General features: G+C 32.7%; 1 protein-coding gene across 1 annotated transcript in view; it reads left to right on the top strand.

Annotated features, from left to right (window-relative positions):
* LOC111042278 overlaps positions 1 to 5,243 on the top strand; it is a 64,815-nt gene extending 59,572 nt beyond the window's left edge. The window contains exons 5-7 of the mRNA XM_022326826.1: positions 576 to 669; positions 868 to 998; positions 1,364 to 5,243. Of these exons, the coding sequence (XP_022182518.1) occupies positions 576 to 669; positions 868 to 998; positions 1,364 to 2,311 (1,173 nt within the window). The 3' untranslated portion in view covers positions 2,312 to 5,243. The remainder of the gene's footprint in view (positions 1 to 575; positions 670 to 867; positions 999 to 1,363) is intronic.
* Positions 5,244 to 12,997: the final 7,754 nt, after the last annotated feature.

Here is a 12,997-nt window from a genome sequence, read left to right as displayed (position 1 = left end):
TTAAATTTTGAAATGACCTAATATTAAAGCTAAATGTAGAGCTGTGATCTCGTTGTTTTTTACGGCATTTTAATTTCAAGCGAGTTCCGAGCATGAACATATTACTAAATATTCGGATAATTAGCTAAAAATTCAAATATTTGCAATACTGTAAAAGACCGACAAGAGTACACAGATAATAATTGTCTCACTTTTGTGTTCCCTATAATTTTACAGCTACAGTCTTAACACGAAATTGAAACCGCTGAACGCAAATTTGCTGTATAGACTATATAAGACGCACATTTTACATTGTTTACCGACTAGTTAAGTTCGATCTGTGATCGTTGAACTTTTGTCATTATAGTCAATATCGCATACACGTATCGCGTCAAATATTTGAATAATAATAAAAATATGATATTATGCGTACTTTTTAATATCGCGGCTGTGAGTTATAACCTATAATACGCTCGGGTGCCCGACGATAACAATAATGTAATATTATATGTTATCGCGCAACATTCGCTGTAAAATGCGAGAGAAACACGTTGAATATTATTCGTCTTATGTTTGCGTTTAAATTTGTGTTTCAGCATGCCGGTTTATCACATAACGCGTGCAACACACATATCGGCGACAGTACAGGAAACTTCCTGAACCATGGTTATCATCAGGCTACGTCGACAGGTTAATTTCGTTCCAAATAATATTATCATTACATATTTATCTATCTCTCACGCAAACGCGAACACACAATCGTGACACACTGCAACGATGTTACCCATATACTTGTATTACGATACTATATTACAATATGTTCTCCATTTATGTTGTGCAAATGATGTTATCTGTATAATTTATGCGCGTACGTCATAATCATTGCAGGAGCGTCGACGTCTTCGGCAGAATCGTTCGCCGCCAACAACCATCCGGTGTCCCAGGCCGACATGACAGACCCCATGGCTGATTTCTTGGGCGGCCACCAAAACATGACCGAAAATGATAAGATCATCAAGGTAAGTCATATGAAATCAAAACTGTGAAAAATCTGCACTTCCATTTCCTATGTTTACACACATATTCTGGTATAACGATTGACGATGGTAATATATACTTTTTACACGCCGCTTGCACTCGTCGTGCTACGGTCGTCCGTTCACACATTAACGCCATGTGCACGCTACTGTATTATTTATTTTTATTATAGTTCGTCAAGCGTGCATGGCGATCCGTCCGTCCCGTTCCTTCTTCCTCCGTTTGCCATCCGTCGCTAAGGGTGTACTATGTATTATAATATATACCTATAATGTACTGTTTACCGCAAGTGTTAGTAAAACGAGAAAACCATTTTTGTTTTTTGTTTTCCATGCCGATTTCACAGGAGGAGTCCATAGACTGGCTCTCGACCATCATTAACGACGAAGTAGTCGACCACGGTAACCGGTCTGACGCTTGTGATGGGGGCGGTGGAGGTGTGGCGGGCTCAGGTGGCAACGGCAAACTCGTCGGAGACTTAGCTTGCGAGGGCAGGGAGTCCAACGGCCGGTTGCCCAACTTTCATCAGGCATTCGGGTCCACCGAGATAGGCAGGTTCTCACAGCACGAGTACTACGAACCGCCCAAAGAAACGGCCATCGGCGAATGCCAGTCGGCGGGACGGTCGAGCTCGGCCGCCGCACAACAGCCCGGCGCCGGGACGTCGCAGCGACTCGACGAACAGCACACGGCGGCGTCGTCGTCGTCGTTCGAACCGCCGCGGCAACAGAACAGGCGTGGACGCGCGCAGCGTGGCGGGGGCCAAAACAGGCGCAACAAGCAGACTAGAACGGCGGCCGCCGCCGCTGCAGCGGCTGCCGCCGTGGCCGCCCAACAGTACGTGGGTTACGACGTGACCGGTGCCGCGATGGGCAGGCACCAGGTACCTCCATACCACCACCAAGACCCGTACAACCGGAACCATCATCATCACGCCCAGCAGCAGCGGTACCACCAAGAATACCATCACCAAAACCAGCATCAGACGCCGTACCAGAACCACCAACAAGAGTATTACAGGCCGTACGACCGGATGCACTACCAGCAACAACAGCCGCTGTTGCCATCGAACCAGTACTACAACAGCAGCAACAGCAACAACAACGGGGGTGGAGGCAGTAATAGCAACAGCAACAGCAACATTAACAACAGTAACCGGGAACAGTCGTACGCTGGCGGATACAACCGGTTTCACTCGTGCTGCTCTACCGAGCACATAGCCAGACCCAGTCATCACCACAACTACGGTCCGGGCCAGTACTACGGTGATTACAACACCTACAACCAGTGGTGATGAGGATTCCTCATCATCTCCGCCGCCGCCGCCGTGTCGTAAAATATCGTTTTTAACGTCGTTCTAAAAAAAATTAAGGTATGTTTTGTTTGAGCACACCAACAACGGCGGGTGTGCCTTTCAAACACCCCCTCCCCAACCCCTTCACCCCACCCCTTCAGATACAAAAATAATATTTATCAAATTAATATTTGTAACTCACTATCTGTGATACGATGACGATGGTAATACACGGTATAGCGATTATTTGATGTATTATTATCAAACGTTATTGTGCAACAACAAAATTTGTGGCTTAAACGCGAATAGAACGCCGTTTTTTTTTCTCGACACTCAACGAGTCAATTATAACGTCGAAAACGAAATTCCCGATTTATATATAATATTCGTCTTCTGGTGACACGTATTACATCAACACCTGGAGTGTAAAAACGGTAACTCGATGTCCTATTTAAAATGATAACTTTATACCTTTATAACTATTTAAAACAATATAAGATTATTGTTATTGTATTAATCTAATGTCGAACAAAAACCGCGCGTGTGGTAGTTGCGACCGGCAACGACATTACTGCGAATGGACACCGAAATCGTTGGCCTCGAGTGATCTATAATATTTATGTGAAATGACAACGTGGTGCCAGAGAAGACTTTGACTGTCGGATCTTGAATCCTATGGCGTGTCGTCATCATAATTTGTGCGTGTTCTTCCTCAAAACGAGAAAAGGATAAAAAAAACAAACCACGACGACGAAGGTCTTGTCTCGTTTCGATGTTTTATAATCGTATAATTTACATTATAGTGTTTAAGTCGTTGTGCCTTATTAATTAACGGTTAATGTTGTTAAATGCACCATTATATTATTATTATTATTATATTACGATATTAATAAATTATATATTACTGTATAAAATATTATCGATAGCATATTTTTTTTTTTACATAAATATTTATTATTATATTATATAAAACATAAATGGCGACCGAATCAGCGTTTAAAAAGTCCGGCGCCGGCAGTTTTATTTACATTTTGTTTTTATTATTATATTGTTTAGTTTTGTTTTCCGATTCCGTTTGTATATTATAATATTATAATATATCCTATCTCTATTGCTGGTAAGAGGGAGCAATGATACAAGTTTTTTAAGCTGTGCGCTATAATATATTATTTCGTTTTAGACGATAAGGCAGAGCCTGCTGCAGTGTTTTTATCCTACTAATATTAGTTGTCCGTTTGTTTGTATCATTACTATATTATTATTATTATTATTATTATTATTATCGATATTATTATATTTTGTACGTGCGTAGTCTTCCTGAATACATTATATTATATTATATAAATATTATTGTTAGGTCCGGTCATATTATAATATAATATGTTGACGAATGAGATAATACTACGTTAGAGCTTCCTCCGTTACAACCCCATCGCGACAATATCTGGTCACTGCGGCACCGCGATTAGTTGTATTAATCATTATTATTATTATATATATATTTTTTTTTTATGGTCATTTCTGTTTTTATTAGTTTTTTTTTCACTTTTGAAAACGGAAGTTAGGCTCAACTGTTACATGGACCAATAGTAAAATAAATTTATGTACCTACCTACCTATAATTATGTAATATTCAATAACCGAGTTTTCTGTCACTGTGATCGAGTATGTATATGTTACGCATACATATTATGTCAAATAATGATGTATTATTACAATACCGTAGTGCGTGTTTGACCTTTACACGAGAAAATAGAAAAAAAAATAACGATAAAGCCATTATATTCCTCTATAGCTTCGCGAAATCGTGAGAAAATAAAATAATAATTAACCTATTAGCTAATAAAATTATTAATTATACATTATTTTATAGGAAAACACAATCTATAGCTACGTGAATTTAAAGTTTGTGTAGAGTACACTTCCCGCAAGGTACATATAATAACATTGCAGCGTTATGCCTTCACGGTATAATAATATTATAATATTATGTGCATACACACAAAACGGCTTGATAATATTACATAATGTTAAAATACAGTGAACTATGGAAATTCCGGTCGAAAAATCTATGGAAAAACGTTTCTTTTCCGTTTCGTCTCTGCAGACAGTCGTCCAACAACATACGCGCGTTTAGGACGTGTAAGTTCGTTACGTTGTTTTCGTATTGTTTTTTACGTTATTCTCGCCGACGACATTCGAACAACAGCTCGCCACACACGCACACGCACGAGACTCGCCATAATAATAATAATAATAATAATATAACAGATATCATATTATCAGAAAATTCGGAATGTGGCCGTGCCATAATAATGTTACATCGATGTTTGCCTTCGTTGCGTTTTTTATCTTCTCGTGCGATGTGGCGATGGAATTATTACGCACCGAGAACGACTTTTTTTTCGTCACCCGACCCCGTCGAGCACACAATATTATTATTCCACCATCTATTCGACGCGTACATCTCGGTGTCGTAGTGTCCTATTCATAATGTGTGGACATGACGTACCTATACCTGCAATGACACCAGTCATCAGATGATCACCTCTCGTTGACGTCAGAGCGTGCGTAGTATACAGGGTCATGGACGTGCGAAAACGATCGATACAAACCAACTATACAAATATTATTATTTAATTATTTTAATATATTATGATTATTAATAATAATAATATCACGCCGTATATGTACTGTAGCCGGATACACATACGCTGATAGCCGGATAATCGCGGTCGTCCGAAAAACCATTAAACCATAATATTATATTATAATATAGACTTTTTTATTATTACTATTATTATTTTATGCACACATTGCGGTTCGGTTCTCTTGCAGTGTTGTGTATACAGTCCTCCTTTACGTTATTATTTTATATTATTAAAAGTGTTGTTAACATTACTATTATTATTATTATTATTATTATTATTATTATTATTATTATCATTGTCATTATTATTAATATTGTACTATTATGTTTTTTATGTTAATTTTATCCCTCCTCCCCGCGATATAGGTACATATTATTTTATTATTATATAATTCGATTTCGAATATTATTATTGTTTGTTAAAATGACTCGTTTATTTTTATGTTATTTCAGAAGACTCTGCCATAGTTAAGGAAAAAAAATTATGTTGTCTACTAAAACTACGCGGAATATGTATCGAAACAAAATATCGATTATATTATTATGTACCTTTGGTTATTTTTTATGGAATTAAAAACACAAAACATTTGGGATGGTTTTTGCATAATGTTTCATTATATGATTTAGGCTGCATATTATATAGTTATTGGATTAATTTATTATAACCCTTATTATATTATTGAATTTTGTAAAAGACAAACGAAATAAACATATTATGTTACTGTAACTGTTACCACGTTTGTACGATTATTGTTTTCCATATTATGCATTATACTATAATATTAAATATTGTTTTTGCCAACTAAACTCGAATTCTGTTAACTGTTCGACTTGAAATGAAATACGTAAGTACCTGTATAAAATAATGTTAAGGTATAAGGTAAATATATCTCTTAAATCTGAAATCAAAACTGTTTCGATTGCTTTTAGTGGTCGACGCATATTTTATAATACGTATTTGTGAACTTAATTGAAACATTATTTGTGATGCATTTTTCTGATTTGTGTTTAAAAACAAGTTGTACATCATCATGCATTTTGCAATATGTTAATAATATATTATACTTTTGTTTACAACGAATAACGTCATTAAAATAATAATTGTAACAGTATAATAGCATATTATTGTGTACAGCACCGAGACTTGTATTAAGGACAAATATTTTGTCTGTCAGTGGTTACAAAAAAAGATTTATTTGAAGCCGTTTATAATTAAATAGAATAACTTTATCCGACTTTTCTGTGGCTATAGCTTAAGTACGTATATATGGCCATGTTAGTGGGCACGTAGTAATGACTTTAAACAATCAAATGGCGTCAATAACGTATATTATGTACAAAAGAAAAGATGATTAATTGCCGTTATATTATTTTATCACTAAATATTGTTGTATACTATCATATTATATTATTTTTAACAGGCTTTTTTAGAAATTAATTTCACTATTTGTTATATTATACTTAACTGTCATATAAATATCTAAACTAAATAATATATATAATACACAATATACATATTATAATATCATCTATTCAAGATTTCTACTTTGATTTTGATGGTTAATGCAATTGTAGCATTTTTTAATACTTATACAATGTAAAATATTGTCTAAGTTATTGTGTTACGACATAGGTAGGTATTTTGTTTTCAATAAATATATTTTTATACTTAATATAAGATTTGTAAGTTACAGTACTATAGGTACCTATGTCGTATGCTTAATCAAATATAAGCCAACACATACAAGTTTAAAACACACGATTACTCAGGTATTGATTATTGTACCTAAAGTACAACTACCCGTGGGTAGGTATTGAACAAAATGCAGTGGTCTTACAATGTTTTCAAATTTACCGTAAATAAATTAAATTTCAAATAAAAAAAATGCGTGGAAACAAAGTAGGTACTTTAAAAATGTAATAATATTATGATGACGGTTCTTAAGGTATGTATATAATAATATCTGGCCTGTAAGGTAGTAAAAATGTTTATAATTGAAACAATTTCCATTGAAGCAGTACGAAATTATAATTGTATTTATAATTATTTCTTCTAAAAAACAGCGCTGTTTGTCTATAATTGAAATGTAATATTATATTTTTCAACACGGTATATATTTGATAACGATGTGATTGACGATTGTGTCGTATAATTTTTTTTTATATAAAGGTCACTTTAAATTATTTTACACGCAAATAAGTTACAATACTCAGTATCATTTTAATCAAAGTATACGCCAATATAACTTAAAACTACAATATTGTATTATTTCGGTGAGGGTGATATTCAATAGCTAATATTTTTTTTTAAATGACCTTCAGCAACACAGGTTATTGGGTGTGTAGGGATGGTTTCGGTTGGTTGAGGAACAAATGCTTATGGGGACCGAGAATTTGTCGCTGAAAACCTGAGTGGACACCCATCTGGCTATCCTGAACCTAACGACGCTGGATGATGCTTGGCCGCAGCACACAGTAGTGACAGTGGTCAACCACCACGCCTCACACACCCGGCCCCAATAGTAATAATTATAATATTGTACAAAACTCAACGGTTTTGATAAATAGTATGTTACATTTCAAATAACAAAATACTTGGAAATAAAGGTTGCATATAATAATATTTGGTGAATTCTGGCTTGTATGTGTTACCTACGTTTTTCGCCTATTAAGTCATTCCATTTGACGAGTAGTATAACCTCTGTTACAGTAATATAAATAACTGGTGTGAAATAACGAGGATGATTTTCCGTATCCGGTAAGTACTGTTCAAACGTTTTTCTTTCATTGAACCGATTTTTATCGGTTGCTCAAGTTATTATGTATGTTTAACTTGAAATTAGAAATATTTATAAGAATTAAAATAATAATTAAGTCAATTAGACACTTTGCAAAACATAATAGGTATACCTATGTATAATGTGATTCCGAGTTGCTTTAATTAATTTTATACAGCTCATTCACCAGCGACACAAGCTATATTCATAAATTATTATTATAATACCTCGAGAAAATGAGAAATAATTTGAAATCAAAAGAATTTCCATAAATTAATCATTGACTTCCCTCACTATTTTTTATTTATTTTAAATCCTACCAATTGCATGGTCGCTTTCTTCATTGGTCTAATGAGTAATATATTTATATACCTATTACAATTTATTATATTCTAATAATGTCAATCATGTAAAGTACTGTATAGGACCGGAGTAAATTAGTTTACTGAGACTGGAACCCGATAATCCAAATGCCCTTACACTTTTTACTCACCAATAACACAATTAATGTTCTTCATTAGAAGAATTATTTTGCAAAATAATCTTTTTAAAAACACGCAATAAAAGGTGTTATTTATGAATTTATTATCATTACACACAGTTATACTATTTCAATAATGAAATGTAATAGTATAAAATAAAAATACAATAGTATATATAACTAGTTCTTTACCTACTTTATTATAGTAATTTAATTTTGTTTTTTTAAACTCTATTCATTAACTTCATCTGTAATTATTTATTTTAGACCTTTCTGTGGTCATTAATACTAAATCGTTCAGGATTGTATTTTTCATGGTGAACCCTAATGTGTTCTTCACTGTATCCAAATTTGAAAATGGTGCATTCACATTTGGAAAAACTGAATTTAATTTATCATCGTGTGTGATTTAACGATTTTTCAGTGATGATAACATTTTAACTTTTCCCCTTCGTCCAGCTAATCACATTATTAAAAAAATGTATTATTTTTTAGAAAAAACTTCACAATCGAGGTCATTAGGTTTTTTTTTATTGTGAGGTGGATCTTGGGTGATCCCCTATTTGAGTCACTGCGGGTGATCTGCATGATTTAAAAAAATAGTCCGAGCGATGCAAACATTTTATAAATATTTAAAATATAAAATGGGCTGTATTCATGTAAGTATACCATTCTTACATATATGTTCTTATGTGTATATTTGTTTATAATAAACATATAGGTGTAGGTAATTAGCTTCTAAAAAAATAAAATAACATGTTATACGTCATATAACTAGGCACGTGTGTATTAGGAGGCATACATATTTACACAACCGAAAAATGAGTTTTTGTTTGGTTCATAAGGTTTTTATTCAATCAGTTACAAAAAAAGAATAGTTAAAACAATTATTTATTGTATAAAATAGCTAAAATAAAATAAAAATAAAATGCAGATTTGACAGACTGTAGAGGCCTCCCATTGAAGGTACTACGACTAAGGATGAGATTAATTTTCAAATTTTACAGTAGGATTATTCGTTTAGACAGGCGAAGCATATCTCACCTGTATGAGCTTACTGGCCGCTGGTATTACCCAGATCTGCACTTTGCTGGTCTCGGTGCATACTACTTTCGTCCGAAACAATATTATCAGTAGTTAAATTGCGTCCCGCAAAAAAAAGGTTCAAAAAGGGTTGCAGACTATTTGCGTCCCGGTTTACCATTTTAGGCAGCCTAGTTGCGTCCCAACATAAATAAATCATAAGCATAGTGCATACATTAATTATTACACACTATTAGTAATAGCTGAGTAGATTAATTGTATATGATTCCACTAGGTTTAATTATATTACATTACATCATCACATTAATTTAAAAAAAATTATTTTTTTCGTTCACAATTTGGAACTAAACATTTTGTTGTATTTTAACCACGAACATTGTGTAACGGGACGACTTAACGAGTGCACTCGTACTGATAAATGTACAGCACCGTGCAAAATACTTTGTGTTACTTTGATCAATCATAATATTATAAGATATACCTATTAAATGAGATATCAAGTGATGGCGACAAGGCGCGTAATTAATTTTATTACACTAACCCGTTATAATAATATTAACATTTTGTATTAAGATTGTAAATGCTGATAATATTTTATTGTACGTCTCAGATATAACATAGTCAATTTACACATACCTCATAATATGCACAATATTATATTGTAATTTGTAATGCTTAATAATATTTATGGACCCAACTCCGTCACGACTTAAATGCCAGGTAAGTCTTGATAATATGGTTGAGTTGCGTCCCCAAAACTGGACGCAAGTTGCCTATTGAATATAGGTACTACCTGTACAATTTATCTTTTTGGGGGACGCAAGTAGTATGCACAGCTGGTCCTATTGTAGGTGGTTTGTATATGTATATGGCGGTTTATGTCAATTGCGCCAGAAATCACAGGTAAGGAAAAAAAAATTATGGGATTCAAAAAGGTTATACATCAACTGCGCCGGACGATATTTAGATCCAAAAAAGATTATACATTAATTGCGCCATCAATACTGAAGTTGAAAAATAAGCTGATTACACTCTAGGCGATTTGAACGTACTCGTCTGCGTTTATATTACAGACGGACGATTTAAAATCGCGACGTTTTAAACTGTACATACTATACGTTATCTATCTACATGCAATAAATTGGTCAAATCGGAATATCCGCTAATAAAAATGAGATAACATGATAATATGACGGTACCATCAATATGTTTCAATTTGTGAAGTCGGTAAGTCACCATTACAAGAAATGAAATTTTAATACTTTTTGACAATTTATTCATAGGTATGTAATTTATCATCGTTTATTTATATGTATTTTAATTTTTTAAATTTTTTATATTTTTTAAATTACACTTTATTTTATATGTTTGATAATTATATTATAATCTAATAATAGTATAATAATATGATATTTTATATTGATAATTTATATTTTATAATATATATTATGTATACCAAATTAATTTGTGATAAATTTATTGGCGCAAAAGACGTATACCATTTTCGTTTGGGATAAATCCACCGGCGCAAAAAAAAAAAAAAATTAAAAAAAAAAAACTATTTCAGGTAGTCTAGAAAAATCGGCGCAATTGACAAACACCGGTTTGTGAGAAGGTTTTTGGAAGGAGAAGACCGTGCGTTAAATAATGTAGTCGTTTTTGTAATCTAAACTTCAAATTCAATGTGTCTCAGAAAGTCTCAACCTAGGTGCCTACAAGTTATTTTGCCGAAGGTATAATATTATGCTCAATTTTAATTTGTTGGGATGTGTGCGTTTATACATGTATTTCTTAAATCTTGATTTATATAGGTAATTTATTTAATTTTTAATTTTTAGATAACAAACTCCCATAATGGTCCCCGGTACAGTTAATACAATACAAAACAAAATGTAATAGTTACTGTACAAATTTATACGAACTAAATTAATTATAATATAAAAAATGTAATTATTTATGAATAAAGTAAACATTTAAACCGGGTTGAATAATCATTGAATTACTCAAAATGTTTTAATGCATTATTATAACTGCGCATAAACGCAAAAGTGGAGATTTGTAAGTTGTAACGCTTGGTTGTTTCATATCCTGTCCACTGTTTCTAATTCCACAAATTAGGTAGTATCCAATAAGTAGGCTGTAGGTTTATTATTGCAAATTGGCGATTTGTCAATAAACATTTTTCAAATGAGAGATATTTTCGAATTTCGAGTCTCGCAGGTCGCACAGTCACCGCCAGAAAAGTTACCATTAAAAAAAAATCTATTTACAGTCCATATGGGTACTCTTAAATTACAATACCATAGTATCTGCAATAAGTATTCAGCCGGTAGGTACACTTATAAGAATAGAATAATAATTATTATAATGTACATGCTTTATAAACATTTTTAGAATTACTTGTACATGGCAAATTTATATTTTCAAAGTTTTAATTCAGTCATTGCATTATGCACTATGGGGAGGGGTGAAGATTGATGGAGCTCCTCTTTTTTTTTTTTGTATTTTGAGAACACCCATATACTGACCATCCTAATTATTTTAATTGCAACGGTAGTACCTGTATGGCACGTACCTACTTTATTCAAAAATATTTTTTTAATATTCATTAGCTTTTGTATTTTTCATTTCTTAAAATTGTGCTAAAGATATTTCAATTACATTTTATGAATTAGGTATACGATTTATTATGATACCTACTAAATAACAGCTATGGTAGGTATATATTGATTAAATTGTAATTTAAAAAAAAATGGTTTTTTATGTAAATCTAAACGATGTGATCAAAAATATTTAATTTAATACCTGATAATAGTTATTAACTAATCGTTACTGGATTAATAATTAATTTGAAATAATAAACTAACAAATAATTAACTTAAGTCTAATACCAAGATACATTAGTGAAAATAAAACAACTATTTAAGGGTAACCATTTATTAACATTTAACCTTGTTGCATGCGGTTTTGGTTACATATATAGAATATATGCTAAGTGCTAACTTGTAAACTTTACGATGTACCTGCTATATATTATTATTTAATATTATACTGCCACATAAATATGTAATGTATTCATCTGTTGCTAATTTTAACCCTCGTCGAACTTGCATGCTTATCCCGTCTAGAATTCAATTATGTACCTACTAACAAGAATAACGCGCTTTTAATTTTACTGTATAATGTATAGATAGAGGTACGCTTCACGTGCATAAATATCAAATAAAAATCGAGGAAAATGTACTGATTTAATACCGAGTTGGCTGTTAATTCTGTGCCTACCTACGTTTTTTCATGGTCCATAGATTTACATATTATTTTTTGTCGTGAATATAAATCATATCAGAAAATGGAAACTTTTAAAGTATTTTTAGTTTTTACATATCTAATATAGAATTTAAATGTTATCTCATTAATCGCATTACTTTACCTTGACTTTTTGTTCGTGACACTACTCCGGCGAAGTGTTTTCTTATACCGAGTGCACATATTATTACTATCAATATTTTAAATGTACACTGCATGTCAATAGGTTATAGGTACAACACTCATAACATATAGGCCCCTTTACACAAGTGCATAATATTATACACACGTTCTTCTCACATAATGAATTTTTAATAACAAAAAAACTAGCGTCTGACGTCTATTGATAGTCAATATCTCGATTGTTGATAACAATTGAAATGTCTGGGGATCAAAGTATCTTTTCTTCTCCTTTCTACAAACTATAC

Source organism: Myzus persicae, unplaced genomic scaffold, assembly GCF_001856785.1.
Source record: "Myzus persicae strain clone G006 unplaced genomic scaffold, MPER_G0061.0, whole genome shotgun sequence".
In the NCBI taxonomy this organism is placed as follows: domain Eukaryota; kingdom Metazoa; phylum Arthropoda; class Insecta; order Hemiptera; family Aphididae; genus Myzus; species Myzus persicae.
This window is presented reverse-complemented; position numbering and strand designations above follow the sequence as displayed.